This window comes from Barbus barbus (assembly GCF_936440315.1).
Source record: "Barbus barbus genome assembly, chromosome: 1".
NCBI lineage: Eukaryota > Metazoa > Chordata > Actinopteri > Cypriniformes > Cyprinidae > Barbus > Barbus barbus.
In genome coordinates this window covers 43492747-43514696 of record NC_136729.1, presented here as the reverse complement: position 1 = coordinate 43514696, position 21950 = coordinate 43492747, and the positions used below count along the sequence as shown (strand labels likewise).

General features: G+C 38.7%; 3 protein-coding genes across 5 annotated transcripts in view; 2 read left to right on the top strand and 1 right to left on the bottom strand.

Moving 5' to 3' along the window:
* LOC306867946 (PH domain leucine-rich repeat-containing protein phosphatase 2-like) overlaps positions 1 to 4228 on the top strand; it is a gene marked incomplete at both ends in the record, with an annotated part of 64677 nt that extends 60449 nt beyond the window's left edge. Inside the window, 3 exons of the mRNA XM_079413902.1 lie at positions 1050 to 1244; positions 2325 to 2556; positions 2966 to 4228. Coding sequence (XP_079270028.1) covers positions 1050 to 1244; positions 2325 to 2556; positions 2966 to 4228 — 1690 coding nt within the window. The remainder of the gene's footprint in view (positions 1 to 1049; positions 1245 to 2324; positions 2557 to 2965) is intronic.
* Positions 4229 to 11077: 6849 nt separating this feature from the next.
* On the bottom strand, positions 11078 to 15328 carry LOC306883642 (MARVEL domain-containing protein 3-like). Its single transcript, XM_079439000.1, has 4 exons — positions 15234 to 15328; positions 14755 to 14927; positions 14551 to 14645; positions 11078 to 12764 (listed from the first exon to the last, which is right to left on the bottom strand). The coding sequence occupies exons 2-4, from the start codon at positions 14922 to 14924 to the stop codon at positions 12157 to 12159; spliced, it is 873 nt and encodes a 290-aa protein (XP_079295126.1). The 5' UTR covers positions 14925 to 14927; positions 15234 to 15328; the 3' UTR covers positions 11078 to 12156.
* Positions 15329 to 20002: 4674 nt separating this feature from the next.
* Positions 20003 to 21950, top strand: part of LOC306871062 (ubiquitin carboxyl-terminal hydrolase 10-like) — a 38262-nt gene continuing 36314 nt past the window's right edge. For 2 of the 3 annotated variants that reach the window (XM_079418745.1, XM_079418746.1), the window contains exon 1: positions 20040 to 20280. In XM_079418745.1, the coding sequence (XP_079274871.1) occupies positions 20260 to 20280 (21 nt within the window). In that variant the 5' untranslated portion in view covers positions 20040 to 20259. Of the gene's footprint in view, positions 20281 to 21950 lie in introns of all 3 variants that reach the window. The other variant, XM_079418744.1, reaches the window with a different exon arrangement.

Here is a 21950-nt window from a genome sequence, read left to right as displayed (position 1 = left end):
TTAATATTTTGTTTTCTAGAGCATGTTTGAATTCCCAAAAATGTTTGTTCTTAAGCCAATACAAAAGAATTCAAATTCTTAAAAATAATCTTTTTAAAAATCATTGTAAATAACTTCTTAAAGTAAGGATAACCTCCAACTTCTCTTAAATCCCAAAAATGTAAAGGTTCCCTTTCTGAAATGAGACACCGATGATTGATAATGTAAACAATGATCGGTCAGGATTATGCATGACAGGACTTCTGAATTTGAAATTCAGCAACTCTATAACAAGCTTGTTAAATAGGAAGGCAGAGTGCTGAAGTCCCATCAATCCAGTCTCAATAGTGTGTGATCTTAATATAATATTACGTAATCTGGAGTCATCTTAAAAAAATAGTTGATCAGAAAGTCTTCTGCCACAGCTGCTAATCATATACCACTAACAATATTGTCTTCTTAATAACAAGAGGTTCTTAAGAAAACATCTTAAGTGTTTTTCCAAAAATTGCACTTGAGAAAAATTGCAAGACGTTTGTAATCAATTTCCTAAGAACGGACTTAACTCCTTAAGAAGATTTTTGTGAATCCAGCCCCAAATGTTTTGCCTGAGACAACTAAATCTAACCAATAAATGCTTGGATGGCATAAAAACAGTTGGCATTCTCAGAATAATTGTAGCATTGGATTTCGCAGATACCAAGGGCAAGACGCAGCAGGAGGGCCGGTTTGAATGCAGAATGCATCCCATAGGCTTAAACGTCTTGTTTCTACATGTTTAATGTGACCTCGGTGTGCTTGGCTCCCCCTGCGAAGGGCATTACCTCCACAGTTTCAAAGCAGTCCGTCTCAAATATCGCATCCTCTCTCGGTACCCTTCATCCACCGAGGGGGGCCACTTTTGTGTGTTTGTCAGAGAGAGAGTTTATGTACCTATATAGGTGTATCCATTACCAGTCAATGAAATGTATTTGTAATGTGATATTGTACACTTTGTAAGATTTTGGTTGGGTGTTGGTTTCATCAAGAGCATTTGTTCCATTGAAATCTGCTGTTTTACCTGGGTTCAGATTGTGTGTGTCTGTGCTGGCCGTGGATCGCTTCGGGGACGGTCTGGAGGCTGCTTATGGGATTTTTGATGGTGATCGTAATGAAGAAATTTCCAGGTTACTGCAGTGCACCATGGGAGATGTATTGGCAGAGGAGATACAGCACTCCAGTGTGGACAGTGTATACATGTGCAACACTTTCCTTACCTCCCATAGGTGTGTTTTCCGCACACACACACACACACACACACACAAGTTGATTTGGTTAAGCTTTTTTCCATAAATCATATATGCTTCAGTTTGCTTGCACAATCATTGGTAACTGTATGAATTTATAACACATTGTATTACGCCACTGTCTGGAATAATTGATTCAGTCATGATATTCTATCAATATATTTGTATAATGACTATTATTTATACACTGGTCTACTTTCTAGTGTCACTCTACATTCTCTTTCTTATCACATAAGTAATAAAAATGTCATATCCATTTATTTATTTGGTTAGTCATGTAATGAATGGGATAATGTATAGTCAGTTGGTCATTATTTATGTAATGCTCAGCAGAAAGTAGTTAATGTACATTTAAATGTATGATATATATGAGAATGTGATTCACAGTTTCATGACATTTCTAACTGTTCAATTTTTTTTAATGTTTACGTAAACGTTTAATTTTTATCAAAGTATCTCCAAATAATCTTTATGGAAAATATCTTTAAATAATAGAATATTGTGTATTGAAACTATGGTGCATTCAAGTCCTCATGGAAAATTTATATTTACAATTTGGGAAGTTGTAATTATAACATCAGGAGTTTGGTCAGAGCAAGATAGCAATTCAGCAAGATTTTTTTTTTAACTCTACTTCTACAAAATAATGAATGCAGATCAAGTTTTGTAACCTTAAGTCATTATATATCATTATGAAGTCATTTTCTAAGACACACTAATTTCCCTGTTTAATATTGTAAAGCTGCTTTGACACAATCTGCATTTAAAAAGCGCTAAAAAATAATCATAGTTATAGAGTACTACCGTAGTTCATATGTGCAACTTAAAACGGCTAGTTCTATTGAAAAAGAAAACCATTATTGCATCCACCATATTTTGTCACTGACGCCCACAACCCTGAAACTCGGGCTCAAAGAAAACTCACTTGCAATTACAACTTGCCCTTCAGCTTCTAAATATGACTTAATTGCACCATAGTTCAGACAGAGCTTTGAATTTAGATTCTTAGCTATATGAATAACAAATGCATTTCTCATATTGCGTTGTGCATTTTTGCAGGAAACTTGGCATGGCAGGCCAGAAGCTCGGAGCCTCTGCTCTGCTCTGTTACATCCATCACGAGTCCTCCGAGCCTGGCCGCTACTTCAGCCTCACTGTGGCCAACGTAGGCACCTGCCAGGCTGTACTGTGTCGTGATGGGCAACCTCTTGCCCTCTCAAAAGTTTTCAGCCTAGAACAAAGCGCTGAGGAGATGGAGCGTGTCAAACTGGCAAAAGCTATTATCACTGAGGTATTGACCCATTCTCAGGTCATCCCATAGACCTTAGTCGGGTTAGATGCCATATTGTATTGTACGTAGATGAAAACCAGGCTGTGAGGGATAGACTTAGTCTTAATAATGGCACATGCTGTATAAAGTTCCTAGATCTCTCAAGACTCTCCTATGGAGTTTTGTCTACTGATTTTTAATTTTTTGGAGACATTTTGTCAGCTGAATAATTGGTATGTTAAACAACATCCATTGCAATCCCATTTATCCCTCACCTCTTAGCCTTGTTCATTCCTGTCAAAAATTAAATATGGGTCTACCCTGACTAAGGTCCAAAAACTGACTGATGCATCATGCTGTTATAAATATGGCCATGAATGAAAAGTAGCAGCTTATTTGTGTCTCTAATCATTTGACTCTTGTGCTGTAGGATAACAAGGTGAGTGGGGTGACATGCTGCTCACGGTTACTTGGCTGTTCCTACCTGTTTCCTTGGGTGCTTCCCAAACCCTGGGTGCACACAGAGCCTCTGTGTTCCCAGGATGAGTTCCTGATCCTAGGAAACAAAGCACTCTTCCAGAAGGTTTCCTACCAGGAGGCAGTGAGCACTGTGCTGGCTGTCAGAGACCCCCGCGCTGCTGCCAAAAAGCTCTGCACGCTGGCACAGAGTTATGGGTGCCGGGATAATGTCGGAGCAGTGGTGGTAGCTTTGCATATCGGAGAAGACAGCTGTACATGTGAGCCTCCTCTCTTGAATGCAGAAGCCCGAGGACCACCTTTACCGATCTCCGTGTCCCCTGGTGACCCAGCCACGCCGTCGTCTAGCAGTGGCATTGCCTCGGAGTTCAACAGCGAGATGTCTGCTTCGGAAGTGGGCAGCGAGGCTGGGTCTACAGCTTCGGACGAGCACCCTTCTTCGGGACCAATGGCTCGTCCGGAGCGCCGCTGTAGTTTGCATCCCACTGCTACCTTGTGCAACACGGGGCCAGTGGCGAGCTTGGGGCCAGGGGCGCACCCTGCTCTATTCCAGCGGCAGCCTTCCAGCGCAACCTTTTCAAGCAACCAGTCGGACAATGGACTGGACAGCGACGACGAGGCTCCTTTAGAAGGCGTCATCTCAAACGGGAGCAAGCTTGAGGTGGAAGTGGACATCCACTGCTGCGCTTTTCAGCTGCGCTCCGGACCACCGGAAAGTCCCAAGGACCTGGACGGCCGACATGATTCGAGGGGCTCGGATTATCCCAACAGCAAAATGCGGCGGCAAAACAGCGTGGTGGTTTCTGCCACCAATGGCTGCCTGCTGGCCGTATGCGGCCGAGAGATCTCCGATCTGAAGAAGTCTCCTTCAACCTCTAGTCTCTTCGGGAAGAAGCTGTCTAATGGCTCCGTAGTGGCTCTTGAGGACAGCCACAATATTATTGAGGTAGCACTGGAGGCCCCAAAAAAGAAGTCGGGATATTTTGCCGCGCCAGCCCAGCAAGACCCGGAAGACCAGTTAATTATACCACCCAGTCTGGAGCAAGATGTGCGGGAGCAGCTGAGAGGCCAGAGCCCTGTGGTTCCCGGGCCACCGCCGGCTCCTTCAACGCCTCCCTCAGTGAGAGACCCCAAATGGGACCATCCTCAGCCCACCGTCCCCAGTCTCCACCCCACCACCGTCCTGCAACAGGACGTCTACGACACAGCTCTATAGTTGGTGCAAGAGGACCGCACCATTGGAGCATCTCCGCATTGTAGTGCCACATCAAAGAGGCTAGCACGCTCGAGATAATCCAGTTCTTATTTAGCGCCGTCATCACGTGTGGGTCCATGCATGTGCATTCTTGAGCTGGTCCGAGTCAAGAACGGAAGGGTGGAAATGTCATGAAATCTTGAAGATTGTGGAAATACATGGGCTATTCCTGACCAAAAACCACAGCATGGAGCTGGAGTACCTCATACATCACCATGCGCAAGTTAATTTCAAAGGTCACAGGCTTACGTAGGCTTCAATGATCACATTTGCCTTCTGGAGGAAAGATGCTATCAAGCTAAACTGAGACCAAAAGATGAGAAAAGTGCCTCTTGAAGATGGTTGAGGTTCTGAGAGCCTTTACTGTTCTGGTGTAAGTGCAGTGTTGTTCTCCTACCTTCCCATAGTGGCGACTAGTCGGTAATCTGCACTTTTGAAGTCTGTGAGGAATATTTCAGACAGATCTCTTCCCCATCTGACCTGCTGGAAACATCCCGCTCTATTTCATGGAAAGGGAGTGGTGGTCGTTGTGGAAAGATGTGTTGTTGAAAAATACCAGAGCGTTCTCCGCCGTTCCTGATCTCCTCTCTTGTATGCATACAGGATCTCCCGGACAAAGCCATGGGGGTCTCTGGGACCCTCTGCACAATAGAAGAGTACAATGAACCAAACGTAACATTCAAACCCTGGAGAGGGAATCGGTCTAGTGATGGAGGTCAGAGTGAGATGGAGACAGAAACTACATCCAATGCTCAGTGGAAGCATCGCCACACCTTTACGGTCATTTGGGAAGTAGAAAGACTTCACAACCTTGTCTGAAATCATAACTTGAGCTGTCTCGGGTTGTTTAAAGTACTTGAAGTTTCGAGTGTGCCATGACTACATGACAGAGCCCATGCTATACAGCCTTGAGCTGTAAAAGCGTCATCGGGTCTTTGTAGTAGTGCGGTTTTGCTGTTGATCTGAGCGAGGTTGGGATATTTTCTCATCTCATAATCAAGGAAAAAATGATCAGCTGACATTTTAGTTTTTTTTTTGTATGAGAGGTAGTGGTTAATATGATATCATGTATTGTGCAGTGTGTGGGTATGTGTGTGTGTGGGTATGTGTGCTCTATTTTAGCCATGCATGGTACGTATAAGGAAACAGGCTGGTTTGAGTTTTTCTATTTGAATCGGGAGACCTGAGGAAAGAGACTACAGGTACATCTCAGAAAATTAGAATATCGTGAAAAACTGCATTTTTTTTTTTGCAACTTATTTCAAAAAGTGAAACTTTCACATATATTTTAGATTCATTACATGTACAGTAAGACATTTCAAAAGTATTTATTTTTTTTTCATTTTGATTATTAGAGCTTACACCTCATGAAAGTCAAAAATCAGTATCTCAAAATAATAGAATATTTCTTAAGATCAATCAAAAAAAGTATTTGCAAAGCAGAAAAATTCAAGTTCTTTAAAGAATGCTCATTTATGAACTCAATACTTTGTCAGGGCTCCTTTAGCACAAATTCCAGCATCAGTGAGGAATGGCATGGAAGCGATCAGCCTGTGGCTCTGCTGAGGCACTATTGAGCCTTCAGCTCGTCTGGATTGTTGGATCGACTGTTTCTCATCTTTCTCTTGAAAATATACCATAGATTCCATATGGGGTTCAGGTCAGGCATGTTGGCTGGCCAATCAAGTACAGTAATATCATGGTCAGCAAAGCACTTGCAAGCGGTTTTGGCACTGTGGGCAGGTGCTAAAGCAAATCAGCATCTCCATAAAGCTTGTCAGTAGATGGAAGCATAAAGTGCTCCAAAATCTCCTGGTAGACGACAGCATTGACTCTGGATTTGATCAAACACAATGGACCAACGCCAGCAGACGTCACGGCACCCCAAATCATCACTGACTGTGGAAACTTCACACTGGACTTCAAGCAGCTTGAGTTCTGTGCCTCTCCAGCCTTCCTCCAGACATTGATTTCCAAATGAAAAGCAAAATTTTAATTTATCTGAAAAGAGGACTTTGGACCACTGAGCAACAGTCCAGTTCTTTTTCTCCACAGCCCAGGTAAGACGCTTCTGACGTTGTATCTGGTTCAGAAGTGGCTTGGTAGCCCTTTTCCTGAAGACGTCTGAGCGTGGTGACTCTTGATGCACTGACTCCAGCTTCAGTCCACTCCTTGTGAAACTCTCCCAAGTGTTTGAATCAGCTTTGCTTGACAGTATTCTCAAGCTTGCGGTCATCCCTGTTGCTTGTGCTCCTTTTCCTACCCAATTTCTTTCTTCCAGTCAACTTTGAATTTAATATGCTTTGATACAGCACTCTGTAAACAGCCACACCTTTCAGTAATGACCCTCTGTGACTTACAGTCTTTGTGGAGGGCGTCAATGATTGTCTTCTGGATCATTACCAAGTCAGCAGTCTTCCCCATTATTGTGGTTTCAAAGAACAAGAGATACCCAAAATTTATACTGTAGGGATGGTCGTTTAATGAAACTCTAATATAGATATTCTAATATATTGAGATACTGTATTTTGACTTTCATGAGCTGTAAGCTCTAATCATCAAAACTAAAAAAAAATTCAAGTTTTTCACGATATTCTAATTTTTAGAGATGTACCAGTATATTGGGTCATTTGAGTTTGTCATTGCCACAATCACAGTATCAGGGAATTCTGAGCAGTAAAATACTGTGCTCATGGTTTGAGGAGACATCTAGTGGTGTTTATTGGAAACAACAATGTTGTTTTTTCAGGGTTTTCCCTGGAATGAAGTTCCTTTTACACTCATTATTACATTTAATTTATTATTAATAAATAAATACAGAATTAAAATTAGGGACAATCAAGTGCAAAGCCCATTGTTAATTGTTAGATACTCAATTTAATGATGTTATTAAAAGCCCTTTTTTTTCTTTTGCCAATTGTAGGGCATCGGTTGTATTAAATTATATTTATTAGGTGCACTCTCATAATTCATTAGATTCAATTCATTCACAGTCTTTAGAAAAGAAGCAACAGTTCACATTGACACTGATACACTTCAAATCTAGAAATTGAATCTCATAGACGTCTCAGCATTGGCATGTATAAAAAATTTGTAGATCATCAACTTGAAATTGAGCTTAAGTCTGTTGCATGCTCAGATATTATGTTCAAGCCATTTCACCTCAATATTAAAGAGATTAATTTTGTGAATTATAACCTTTATAAGTGAACATTTTGAGTGTATTTCTTTTTTTTTTAAATGATATTCTCCATGGTCAGATGGCAATGTTCATTGTGCCAAACGTCCATACAGATTTGTGCTTGCTATATGTAGGAGAAAAAGCTGCCATGTAACTAATCTGGATCCCCGTATTTAACATCCAGGAAGGTTTTGAATTGAACTTTTACTGCCATTAACTTCAAGCATTAGAGAAGTGTTAATTATAATTGCCTACAGACCTGAAACTGAAGCTCTTGTGCCAAAAGATACTTAGTAGTGCTACTTGAAGGGACGTTAGGTTATTTTGAGTATTTTGATCGTCCCTCGGGTGCTACTGAGAGCTGAAGCCAGTGGCATGGACGCAGCAGCCCTGCATGACTCATTGTAATTTTTTCTTTCTATCATGGCCTTAAAGCAGGTTTTCCACAGTCTTTAGTGTTTATAGTCCAGTTCTCTTTTTTGCACTCAAAAATGTGAATTACAATTTTCTAGAAATTGCTCTCTAGATTCCCTAAACCATTTAGAGCTGTATGCTTAAGTGCATCAAGTATTGCTGTACAATCTTATAAAATAAAAGGGTTTTACACTGTATAAGCACTTTGTTCATAGCTCAGAGAATCTATATACGTAGACATATTTAGCTATTGCTGAAATGCGTATAAAATCATCATTAGGCTTTGATCTGTGGCCTCTTTTAGGTACTTTTTTTTCTTTCTTTTATAACCCCTGAAAAATTCAATTTTCTTATGTTTGGTTGAAAGGAGAGATGTGGTTATTGAGGCACAACATGCTGATTCATACTGTGCTAAGAGGCAGAGTACAAGCATTCGACGGCTTGCTTTGTTTGCAAGATGTAGTCTGTTATTAGCTATAGAAGCGTTTCATCCCTCGAGTGCTTTAACATTATAAGGAAACAGAAATGGAAAGTAATATTTTGAACCGACATCACTGATACAGCCACTTTATTACCACTTCGAGAGCACCTTCTACAACATGATGCATATCTGCATCGTACTTAAATGATATATGCAACAATCACAAGGTGTCTAATTAGATCAATATTAATCTGAAAATTGAAGAACAGGACTGGGGAAAATCCATAAACCTGTGTATGTCTGTGGGTGTCAAGTGCAGTGCTCTGTTGTGGAAATAGTGTTTTTCTTCAGCCTAGGCAACTATACTAGGTAATTTGCCACGTAGACAAATGTTGTATTTTATATCCCTTTAACATTTGTGCTTTGTGCTCTCCTGGCCAAAACATGTTGAGGTGAAACTCGCGTTTCTGAAAATGTTGGCAAAATGCAATTTTCCTTGGTGTATTATTCAAATAGCCATTAAGTTTACATTCATTTGTTAATGGCACAGCGGAGGTGATTCTTAAAGGAACAGCAGACCCTAAAATCTACATTATTATTTATGTAACTGTTTTTCCAAACTTGGCTTCTGTGAACACAAAAGAACATATTTTGAAGAATGTTGCTAACCAAACTGTTTTGGTTACCAACTTTTCTCAATATCTTCTATGTTCCACGTAAGAAAGCGAGGTTTGGGATCACGTGAGAGTAAGTAAATAACAGAAATAACATTTTTGGGTGAACTATCCCTTTAATTATATGCTTAATGGAAGAACACTAAGCACAGTTATGCAAATATTCCCGCTCACATTAAATATTAGATTTTTTTTATATTTTAGTTTAACATTTATAAGGCATTTTGGGGGGTCTAATATTCTATCATGGAGCATTAAGTATTTTTGGTAACAGTTTACATAAAGCCTGTATGCATAATGCATTATAAAGGTATTCATAATGTACGTCGTAATGCATTATAAGTTTTCGTAAATAATTGTAACCATAGCATAAATTCTTTTAAAGTTTGTTTTTTCTTTTTCATGCATTATGTGCAACAATGAATAGATAAATTATAATTTATTATAACTGTGTAACTGTTGTAAGGTGCATTACAAGGCATAATTAATGCATTAAAACTACATTTATAATGCATTATATATAAAAGCTTTACGTATTACCGTACATTTTTATTTTATTTTTTAAATGTGATTAAGTTGATTTTGTTTGCCATTGTGTTAGTGGTGTCTTAGTTTGGGCATTGCACTAGAAAATGTTCTCGTTAAAGTGTTTCAAACTGAACACGTTATTAAAAACAGGTCAAAGTTTCAGCCTTTTTACATGTTCTGCACTTACTGAATTCTCTAACTTTCTCTGATTTTATAACTGGCTTTGCAACTCTTGTGTGAACACTTATGCAGAACTAAAGGAAGTCTTAAAGTTACAATGCAGCAGAGTGATTTAGATTTCCCTTTAAGAAGATAAAGACATGATTTCACACAATGACAAGCCATTGGAGAAGTTAAAGGTGATGTGCGAATTATTATTTTTTTAATAGATGTTATAACACCTCTCCCAGCTTAACTACTAGCAAGCCATTCATAGGTTAATTCCTGAAAAAAGTGTAAACATTCTGGATTCATCAAAACATCTGTGCTTTTGTTTAACATGGCAGCCAGTGTCAACCAATGGTGTAAGCTTAAGGGCGGGGCTAACTGTTTATCTGACCAATGACAGATGAGGGAAGTGTTCAATAAACTTGACTGAAAACTGATCAATTGTGCACTTCCATTTAGTAGAAAATGACACGCATCACCTTTAACGACTCATTATATTTCTGCTTTTCCAAGTTCTGACTCCACCACCCATTTTTTTTTATCCAGTGAGCTTATCATAAACGTGCTTCTTTTTTTTTTTTTTTTTGACCGAACAAGGAAAGCATTTGTCTTAAGTCTCTGTAAATCTGAGCAGTGTGAGAGTTGCTGTTAGCGTGTGATTGTGGTTTTACCCTGAGAGAGATGAAAGCTGCTTTTGAATGCAAAAACGCATCTTTATCTGACGTATTCATTGACATTTTTGCACATCTTCTGGACAGACGTGGATTGAGATGAAGTTCCTGTTGTTGACATGTGACCAAAGCTTGATCTTGTCATCATTTATGTACATTTTGTTTTTAAGAGATGCTTTAATATTTCCTCTCGATGCCAAGAAGCTGAGGTTTATTTTTGTACTTCATAGTTTCATGCAAATTTATAGGTCCTCCAATGCAGAATCTAGGATTTAAGGGTAAACCATCACCCATCAAAGTACTATCTTTGAAGATACTAACTATGTATTTAATGTGAGAAGCATGCCCTATATAAATGAATATAAATATATATATAAAGAATATTGTGATTATTTGTATAAAATATTAACTTTTCTGTTTATAAGAAATTGTTTTAATATCTGACGCATAATGTATATTCTATTTTTAAGTTTCTAATTTAGCATGCAGTAAACTGCTGAATATTTTCATTGTGTTAAATTATGGAATTGTTTTTAGTTTAGGAGATCATTTGAGTTGTTTTACTGATTTAGTAAAAGGACTAAATGCGAGCACTTTTGCTGTCTGTCAGCTAGGACTGTACTTTTTAGAGTGGGTGCTGGCTCATAGTTTAATTTCAGATGCTGCTATGCTTAGTTTTGAGCAGAAAGCTGTATTTTTAATTCACTTTTCAGCCAAGTAGCAATAAAACTTTTTACTGTGAAACATGTCTTTGTCTCAGAAGTACTTTATGGGATGTATTTGCACATAACTGATATGCATGTCTCAAAATACTTTAATATCTATAGTTGCGTAACAGATGCACATATAAAGAGAAGGAAATTATCTTGCTTAATATGTTAAATTACAAACTGTGATCTAGGCGCATTGGCACAGAAGATAATACAGACATAATTAAATGAGTTTGTATGTTATGAAGTATATACAAGGTTTCTGCAGGCTTTCATGATGGTACATTTTAGACTATACAGAACATTTAGAAAATAAATTGAAGGCAACTAAAGGCGAGTATGTTCTCTGAATGTAAGTGTCTTGAGAGAAACACAATGAGTTGTATTTTTTTAGGCATACATAAAAATTTGAAAGTACAACTACCAAACAATCTCCATCTTTTTAACTAATTTTACACAAAAATAGCTTAATAGCCCAATCACTAGAATATGGAAATTACTTTTACTGTACCTTCTGATCACACTTGTTTTCCAGTGCAAATATCTAAAGATTCTTAAATTGATACATTTGAGAAAAAAAATTGAGTTTATGGTTAAAACATAACTGGTTTGCCTGAGCCAGATTTCATAATTCATTGACATTTCTTCTTGTTTCAAGCATAAACGCTTCAATTTGTTCAATATTTTAAGACTTTTACATTTGCATCTCAAGTAAACGATTTAAGAAAAAAACTTTGCAGTGAATGCAACATTTAATGTCATGACTTTATTAATTTACAAATTTAAGATCTGATTTAACATCTTAACTTGTTAAAGGATGAATAAAGTGTTTAAAAGACCTGCAGAAACCCTAATAAGTCATTAATTTTGTGTAATTCACTTCATTCTCAATATATTGCGTTTCTTCTTAAAGAATCAAATCTAATGTTTGTAAAGAATATGAAAATATAATTTTTAAAAAACTTGCAAAGGTCCTTCATAATAAAAACTCTTAAGAGAAAGCTAACATATATATATAAAAAATGGAAAAATACATATCCTTCTGATACTATAAAAATACTAAACAAAGCATTTACACTGGTGTATGACCTTCTGTGCTTTCCACATGAAATAGCGTAACCTTCACAGGTTGTTGTCTTCTGCCGGCCTCTGCTTCATCTTCTGCACTCGTATGAAGGCTCTGATGGCAAACACGGCGCTTAGGGGGAATATAATAATCCCCAGAACACCAAACAAGCCTCCTGCTATGTCTGCCCCATTGAAATTGCACTCGAATCCTCTGTGACCTTTGCTGCTGTACATGGCTTCCCTCTCTTTACAGATGGGGTTGTTGTAGATCTCCTGCAGCTTTATGAAGTAGAAAGCGACGGAAGGAATAAAACCCAGACCTATGAGCACATCTAGCAGGGCTTCAGCCAGCAGCAGAGGAGGGAAACGGTAGGGCATGCGAAACACGCCGATGGCCAGCGTGGCACAAGCATAAAGCATCAGCGCTCCGCCGCAAGCCATGCTGTAGACGTAAGGGGGCAGTTTGAGCTGGTAGAACTGGTCGTCGAGCTTCTGGACCTTCTGCGCCTCTGCTCCGGTGAATGCGTTGGCTCCTCCGTAATAGTACTGGTACAAACCGCCTAGGCTGGCGATATCCCGATACCGACCCGAGTTACTGTGGTTCACTCCAGCACAGATGACAATCAACAAGCCTAAGAAGAATTCCATGGCCTGACAGATGCCTATAGGATAAGAACATATGCACAATAAAAGAGATTGCATAAATATACAATATTGTTCACAAAATTGGGATCAGAAATACTTATCAAAAATGACTATAAATAAATTGTTACAAAAGGTTTCCATTTCAAATAAATGCTCTATTATCAAAGAATCCTGAAAGAAATGCAGCACAGTTTCGACATACTTATTATGATTTCTCACGGATGATATGGCACTAAAGACTGGAGTAACGATGCTGAAAATTCAGCTTTGCCTTCACAGAAATTTTAAATATATTATGAAATGGAAAACAGTTCACAATGTTACTATTTTTACTGTTTTTTTTTTTAATATACAGTGGTGGCTGAAATGATTAGCACGCTAGTATTTTCAGCAGCTAAATATGGTTTTAAGTCAGTTACTTCTATCTGTGGAAACGTCTTGAACGCTTCATAAAACCTACCTGCAAAGCTCTTGAGAAACTCTGCTCAAGTGCACCGAGGGCAAAAGCTGCTTTAAAAAGGCAAAGGATGCTCACACCAAATGTTGATTTAATTTAGTTAATAGAAGTTAACTGATAATGGAAATCTATTTGACAACATCCTCATCAAGTGCCTAAAACTTTTAACAGTACTGGAGCTTTGCAGGTAGGTTTCTTGAAGCGTTGAAGACGTTGCCACAGCTCTTCTGGATTTAGTCTGTTTCAGTTTGTTCTGTTTCTTCATGTCTCTCCAGACTGACTGGATGATGACCAGATCAGATCTCTGTGTGGAGCAAACAAAAAAAAAATCTCACTGGATTATTAAAACTAATGGCAAAATGAATGTTTGGAAATGTAAACTGATATTTCCTACTGGCACACTACACCAAAAGATAGAAGTAACCGACTTAAAACCATTTTTAGCTGCTGAAAATACTAGTGTGCCAATAATTTTAATGAGCATGAAAGACATTCTGCAAAAACATGTAAATAATATCACTGACCCCAAGCTTTTGAACGGTAGCGTATATAAAAATACATAATATAAACTGCTTTCATTTAAGTGCAAAACCACTTTAAATAAAATTCTAAATCACCATTTTTACACCGTTTATAAAAGTATAAAGGAACATGCAAAAGCCCAGTATAAAAAAACAAGTATAGAAAGAAATGAAGCAAAAGCATAAAAAATGTGTGCATGTTGGTCAAAGACAAGACGATCTGTTTTGGTTTCCGAATCAAATAAAACTGACAAAAAAAGTTAATTTATGTACATAGGAAACATATTAAATGCATGTGTCCATGTTAATGTTTCAAATAACTTTTGAGAATAAGTCAAAATATTGGTGAAATAATGTTCCATCATTCAGTGTAAAATTGAAACAACATACTTATTCCGATCTGTACTTATTAAAATACATACAAGACATTTTATATTAAAACCTTCTTGTTGACCAATGTTAAACCCTAGTGATATGAAGGATAGTGACAAATATTGCTAAAAATTTAATATTACAGTCAATGCCATCTAATGATTCTTGTTCTAAATAGGTCTAAGATTTTTAGATTTTGGTAACTACCAAATTGCATTTTAGTTAGTGTCTTCTGTAAACCGTGGGCATTATTTTTTGCTCAGACACATTCTAATGCATGCGGGAAAAAATTAAAGCTGTATTAAACTTTTATTGAAAACTCCTTTTTGTCTCATATCTCCACCTAGTTTGCTGCCATGGTTGGTGACTTTTCCTCCCAAAATTAAAAGATAACTTAACGGTTAATTTCTAGGCTCTCTAGGTTAGCAAGAGACTGTTTCAAAGTGAGTTTACCTCTGCTAGTTGTGATGTATTTTAGGTTGTAAAGTGTATGATGGTAGGGTTGACGGTCATCATAGTATGAAGATGATGTCTCGGTGTAACTGGGCCTGTAGAAAATATCACAACAAGCAAGGCAGAAAGTCACAGCATGCATGCATACTTCTGCGGAGGACATAAACATTTTGTAGGTGTGAAAGAGACAAAATCACTCCTTACACTCCCTGACTATGATAACGGGTGGCCTCGTACACACGGGGGTCCCTTTGTTTCTCTCGGTGGCTTCGTGATCTGTCGTCTCCATCAGGTGTTCTCCTGTACTCATCTCTCCTGTCTCGACTAGAGTAGTCTTTGTCCCTTGTGTGATGATGCTGGCTTGATTCTGGCATTGCCTGAGAAATAAGGAGATTTCACAAATGTCATGGGTTTAAAACTTGATGTATCTTCATGCACCTTCACGTGAATAATAGTGAAACCAGTACTATTACATTGTTAGTTAACTGATGTGGTTGTGGTTTATATATTGGAACAGTCTCTCAAGAAATATTCACAGTTTAACCATATTACTTTTATAAAAGTATTTCTGTAAAGTATAGATGGTCTCATTTCCTGAAACTAATCACCAAAATAAACCGTATTAGGAAACGAAAATGTACACGTAACTTGGTAATAAACCAATTAATGAACACAGAGCCTACCTTTTACTGAAATGGCCGAAGTAAGCAGTGATTTGTGTGGGTTTCGCTCAGGTTTCTTGTGTTGTTGTGAATGAACACACCTGTGAAACCTGTCTGACTCTGACTCCGCCCACAGAAGCGTCACGAGACTGTAAACCTGTCTTTGTGCTCGTTTTAAGGAGAATTATTTAAATGTGATTACTAATTAGAAAGCTATGAAGACTGTTAGAATTTGCTCCGCATTTAAAGTCTTTGTATAAGGAATCGTATGTTAAATAATGGCCCTTTTTTACATTTTTTAAATTTTTTAACCATGTTTTACTTTTGTTATTGTCTTTTCAATTTTTATAAAAGAGACAGCGTTCTATCAAACAGTTCGTTTCAATGAACAGAAAAAAACACGATTCGCCACCAGTTTGTTATTAGCTACACAACGTAAATATTGGGTCTGTGGTTATTAATATCACTTTAAAGGACCTTCTCATTTTTTTCACTTAAGGATAAATTACCTTCAAGTAAGTTTTGAAGCCGCAAGTTAGGCCTACATAAGAACTACACCTGTTGTCCAGTTCCTCATACAGGTAAGCTTACATCCTTCTGGTAGTTGTAGTCCTTAAACAGAAAGTCGTTCATTTATTCATCAAAAACAACCCATAGGAGATTTCTGAGTGAACGCATTTCTCGAAATGGTTTTGCAGGTTTTAAGATTACAAACTAAACTCCATTCTTTGATTAACTTTGTCAAAGCAGTAAGGACACTGACAAAAAAAAAGAAGGCATTAGCACTTTATTTGTCAGCTTTACAATGTATATATTATATATGCACTTTCGTTTGTATTTTGTTTTTTTTGTTTTTGTTCATTGCCTCTGTCGATTTGATGTGGCTTGTTGAAAACAAAAAAAAGTCAGACCATTAAAAAAGATTAATAAGAATGCTTACAGTTTTTTATTGAATGCTTGAGAAAAACAATAACAATTGTCATCATTGTCAAATACAACATAAGTCCAGGGTCATTCAGTCTTTCGGTCCAGAGGAAGTGCCAAGTCTTTAGCAAAGCCATTGTTCTTATTGCCTTTAAGATTGTAGAGAGCTCAATAGACTGAAAATACATTTTCATTTCAAGTTTGACTTTTCAAAAAAGAGGTTTGCATTTAAAATTTACATTTTGAATATGGTACTTGGCTAACAGGAAAATAAGATTTATGAAAGATTTTTTTTCCACATTCATGAAAATCAAAAATTTAATTTCTAAGTAAACTCAAAATGAAAAATGACACACATGATAAAATCAAGAATGCCACACCAAAATGATGTTGTGTAAGAGCAATTCCAGAATAAATGTAAATAAGTTTCAGGGCTTTCTAAACACAAAGAACAGTTCAATATCTGTCTTTTTAAGTCTTTTAATATCAAGTCTTTTAAGAGAGCACTTCAATCAGCTTAAATATAATTTTTGTAAAATAAAATGTTTTATTGCAGGTATAAACAAGAATAACTACAGCAATTAAATACAACATTGGATGACAGTATGAATAAAAGAAATACTACAGGAAGACAACAAAGGATATGAATAAAAAAAAAAAAGGAAAATCAAAGGTAGTAACTCAAATTACGTAACATTCAAAAGATCATTATACAGTTACACAAATTTGACACTTTTTTGTTGTTAACCTTTTTAAGTGTCTTAATTAGGTAGTTAAACAGCAATTATTTAGTTAAACAGCAATGCCACCCTCTCTGACGAACTAAACAACTTTTATGCTCCCTTTGATCGTAGAAACACAGATCCACCCATCAAAGCTGTGCTCACACCTGACGACCTGCCGCTCACACTTTCCACCAGTGATGTGTGCTCCACCTTGCGTAAGGTGAACTCACATAAAGCTGCCGGCCCTGATGGCATCCCTGGCCGAGTGCTTAGGGCCTGTGCAGAACAGCTGGCTGAGGTCTTCACCAACATTTTCAACCTCTCTTTGGCCCAAGCCATTGTTCCCAACTGCTTCAAAACAGTACCTGTACCAAAACACACTGGTGCAGTGGCCCTCAATGACTTCCGCCCAGTTGCTCTTACTCCCATTATTGCAAAGTGTTTTGAGAGGCTGGTTCTTTCCCACCTGAAAACATACTTGTCCCCAACACTGGACCCATACCAGTTCGCCTACAAATCCAAAAGGTCAACTGAGGATGCCATCGCCTCAGCTCTCCACTCCGCCCTGATGCACCTGGACAGAACCAACACATACGTCAGGATGCTATTCATTGATTTCAGTTCCATCTTCAATACAGTGATCCCATCCAAGCTGATCTCCAAGCTCATTGATCTTTGCATCAGCCCCTCCCTCTGTAACTGGACCCTGGACTTTCTCACCAACAGACCACAGTCTGTTAGGATCAGTAACCACACCTCCTCCGTCCTCACTCTAAATACTGGGGTACCACAGGGCTGTGTGCTGAGTCCAATCCCCTACTCCCTTTTCACCCACGACTGCATACCTGTACATGGCTCTAACTCCATAATCAAGTTTGCAGATGACACCACGGTGGTAGGCCTGATCAGCGGCAATGATGAGACGGCTTACAGGGATGAGGTTCAGCATCTAGCAACGTGGTGTGCCAACAACAACCTTGCACTCAACACCCAGAAGACCAAAGAGCTGATTGTAGACCACCCGCGGACTAAGAAGGACCACACACACACTCCCATCTACATTGATGGGGCCAAAGTGGAGCGTGTGGTGAGCTTCAAGTTCCTTGGTGTCCATCTCTATGAGGATCTTTCCTGGACCCTCAATACCTCCATACTGATCAAAAAGGCACGACAGCGCCTTTTTCTTCCTTAGGAAACTAAGGGAAGTTCACCTGTCTCCTCACATCCTGCGGAAATTTTACCGTCGTACTATTGAAAGCATTCTCACAAACTGTATCACAGTGTGGTATGGCAACTGCACTGTTTCGGACCAGAAGCCCTCCAGCGGGTGGTGAAAACTGCCCAATACACCACTGGTGTCGGGCTACCCTCCATCAAAGACATTTACCACAAACACTGCCTAAGGAGAGTGAGAAGTATCACCAAAGACTCCTCTCACCCCAATCACAGACTGATCACTCCTCTCCCATCGGGGAGACGTTATAGGAGTCTTCGTTGTTGCACCAGCAGACTTAGGAACAGTTTCTTTCCCTCAGCTGTCAGCCTACTGAACTCAAATCTCAGGCGCTGAACACTACATCCAAGATGGACCACCTAATGGTAAAAAAAAAAAACTGCACTGTTCAATAACCTGTCTGCCTTCATCACTCACAATGTTCTTATTATTCCCTCTGTTATTTTGCACATTTCTACCTCCGGATGCCGTTAAGGTCATTGGCCATATATAAACATATGCTATTTACATACCTCACTTTATAATGCACCTTCTGTTTATACTTCCTTGCAACCTAAGTTGTAAGTACAGTCATTTGCACTGAGCTAGTCTCTCCCCCTCTACCTCATAACTTGCACTATATGTCTTAAAACTTAATGTATATACACATTTTTTATATTTATTTATATACTTTGTTATTTGCACTTCTGGTTAGATGCTAACTGCATTTCATTGGCTCTGTACTTGTACTCTGCACAGTGACAAAGTTGAATCTAATCTAATCTAATCTAATCTTAAAGTCACAAAAAAATTAAGTAATTTGGGTAATGTTAAAGAAAATGTGCATTTATGAAAATAATATTTTGCCGATAAAATAGGCTAATAAAAAAAAATAAAAATTATATTAAAAAAAAAGGCTTGAGTTATTACCCTGTATACCAACGACTGCACATCTAAAGACCCCTCTGTCAGGCTCCTAAAGTTTGCAGATGGCACCACACTGATCGGCCTCATCCAGGACGGTGACGAGTCTGCTTACAGACAGGAAGTTAAGGAGCTGGCTGTCTGGTGCAGTCTTAACAACCTGGAGCTTAACACGCTCAAAACTGTGGAGATGATCGTGGACTTCAGGAGAAACCCCCCTGCTCTCCCCCCACTCACCATCATGAACAGCACTGTGACTGCAGTGGAGTCATTCAGATTCCTGGGCACCACCATCTCCCAGGACCTGAAGTGGGACATTCACATTGAGTCCATTGTGAAAAGGCCCAGCAGAGGTTGTACTTCCTTCGCCAGCTGAGGAAGTTCAACCTGCCACAGGAGCTGCTGAAACAGTTCTACTCCGCTATCATTGAATCCATCCTTTGCACTTCTATAACTGTCTGGTTCAGCTCAGCTACCAAATCTGACCTCAGAAGACTACGGAGGGTAGTCCGAACTACTGAGCGAATCATTGGTACAACCCTCCCCACTCTCCAAGAACTGTACGTATCCAGAGTGAGCAAAAGGGCTGGTAAAATCACTCTGGACCCCTCACCCAGCACACTCCCTCTTTGAACTGTTACCGTCTGGTCGACGCTAGAGAGCTCTGTGCACCAAAACGACCAGACACAGGAACAGTTTCTTCCCTCAGGCAATCAATCTCATGAACACTTGACACTAAACATGGAACACACAACACTATTATACATTATTTATTCACCACACTTACTTATTTACATTTCAAATTTGCACATATCAAACCTGTACACATAATTGTCTATATTATATATTGTGTTTTTGCTATTTTGCACATTGCCTATTTGTATATTATTCTTTTATTATCTGCTGTATTATTAAATAATTAAAAAAAAAATCCCCTCGAGTAATAAAGTATTTGTGAGGTAATGACTAAAAATGCGTCATTTTGGCGCGCCCGCCCCGCGCACGCACACGGTGATCTCTCAGGGCGCGCGCTCGAGCAGCACACACAGGCGCGAGATAAAGATGGCGGCGACGGTGGGGGAAACGGCGTGATATGCTGGAGTAGTAGCGCTAAACCTGAGTAAAACCACCGTGTGACAGACCATAGCAAAATGGAAACCATGTCACAGTAGGCGTTTACTGGTAATACCAAGTACTACAAACTCACCTCCCCCCCGAGACAACATTAATCTAGTGATTGTGGAGAAATCTCACCGGGAGCATGGCTTCGCACAGCAACCAGGTAACGTTAGGAAAACACTTCAGCCTCTTTTTATGTTGCGTTTCATCTCATCATGGCGTGCGGAGTGTGTGTTTTGACTCGTGCTGTACGTTACTCTCTGTCGGAGTGTGTGTTTTGTCCGCGAGTCTGTGTGTGGCCCACGCGCTGCTGCAGCGGCCTGGCCACGCGTTAATAACGGTCATTAGCACGCGAGCGTTTGTGAACCGACCGCGCTTTTGGCGACGTTTCTATCGGATATCTTGTGTCTACCCCCCTCCACTGAGTACAGTAAGAAGCTATGTTTCTACAAAGTGTCTTCAGTTCAAGCGAGATGATATAGAGTCGTGTCGTGTGGCTAATGTTAGTGTAATAGGCCTGTTGATTGGGGGCGGTATCGCTTCCTGTCTACAACCTCATTCAAACTCTTAAGTTTGAGTTTTTCACTTGTTTTTTGCGCACATGCCATCATTACATCTTCAGTGACGGCGTGTTACCCCCATGCTGTATTTTCATCCGCTTCAGAGCGGTTTTGAAGTCTGCTAACTTTAAACGAGGCACCATGTAGATAGATGCTACATCATTGTAGCTCCGACTGTTAGCCACATGCTGCACACACAATGCTTTCCTTAAGGTCCTGTATAAACGAATCGTGCTTAATGTTTCAAACGGGGCTGTCTTAAACAATAGCTCATTTGTATGTAAATCGTGTGCTGTCTTCAAGTTTGTCACTTTCGTAAAGTTGAATAGCTTGTAGTACTGATTTGTGTTGGATTGCCATATGGTTGAAATGGGCACAGATTCTTAAGTATGTGAAGTTATGAGTATTTCTGGTCACTGGGACATGCCTGTAATAAGCAATCTAGATACATGAAGCACGAGGTCCTGTCAAAGTGTTAGTTAGCCAGGCTACATGTCAGTGTTCATGTAAACATGCAGAATATAGTAATTTTCTCTTAATTTTGTCATGTTTGCTTTTGCTTTTTTCACCTAGTTTAATCTTAAAAGTACCTTTTATGTATTTCTTACAGTATTGTTAGGTTTATCATTCACGTACTGTCACAGTCATGTTTGTAGAAAAGTTCTCTTTAGATAAGAATATGCACTAGTTGGGCGATATATCAATCTATATTAAGTTTTATTTATTTTTTTGACCGCACTTAGAATGGCAGATGCACTGAAGATCTCATTGCTTTATAGTAATAAAAACACTATTTATCCATATACTGTCAGCATTCAGCATACACATGAATATAATTTAAGGAAGTCTTTGAATATTTAATATTTAATCCCACGATTTAGATCCTTTTGAAGTGTGTTTGTAGCCTCCATAAAAACCCACATGCAATGGTCTGATGGAGAGTTTGTCATATTCATGTCATTCTCTGTGTGTTGTATATGTTACCCTGTCATTTTTCAGGAAAAGTGCTCAAAGACGATTTATTTATTTGTGAAAAATACTATAATATTATTACAGAATTAAAATCTGTGCCTAATTTGTTGTTCCTGGTCAAAAATGACCTGTCTTTTGAGAATTGCTTATATATTTTCTTTGCTATATTACCAGATCTTGAATAATTTTTATTTTATTTACTTATTTATTGTTTGTTTGGTTTTTTTAGTGGATAATTTTTCACTTTCAAAGTTCATTTAAAAAGGTTTTTTTAGTTTTTGTAGGCTTGTAATTTTTCATT

Coding starts and splice junctions, on each gene's coding strand:
- LOC306883642 (XM_079439000.1), bottom strand. CDS start 14,924: ATGCCAGAATCAAGCCAGCATCATCACACAAGGGACAAAGACTACTCT. Junction 14,646..14,754: donor CGTTATCATAGTCAGGGAGT/GTAAGGAGTGAT, acceptor TATTTTCTACAG/GCCCAGTTACACCGAGACAT. Junction 12,765..14,550: donor ATACATCACAACTAGCAGAG/GTAAACTCACTT, acceptor CTTATCCTATAG/GCATCTGTCAGGCCATGGAA.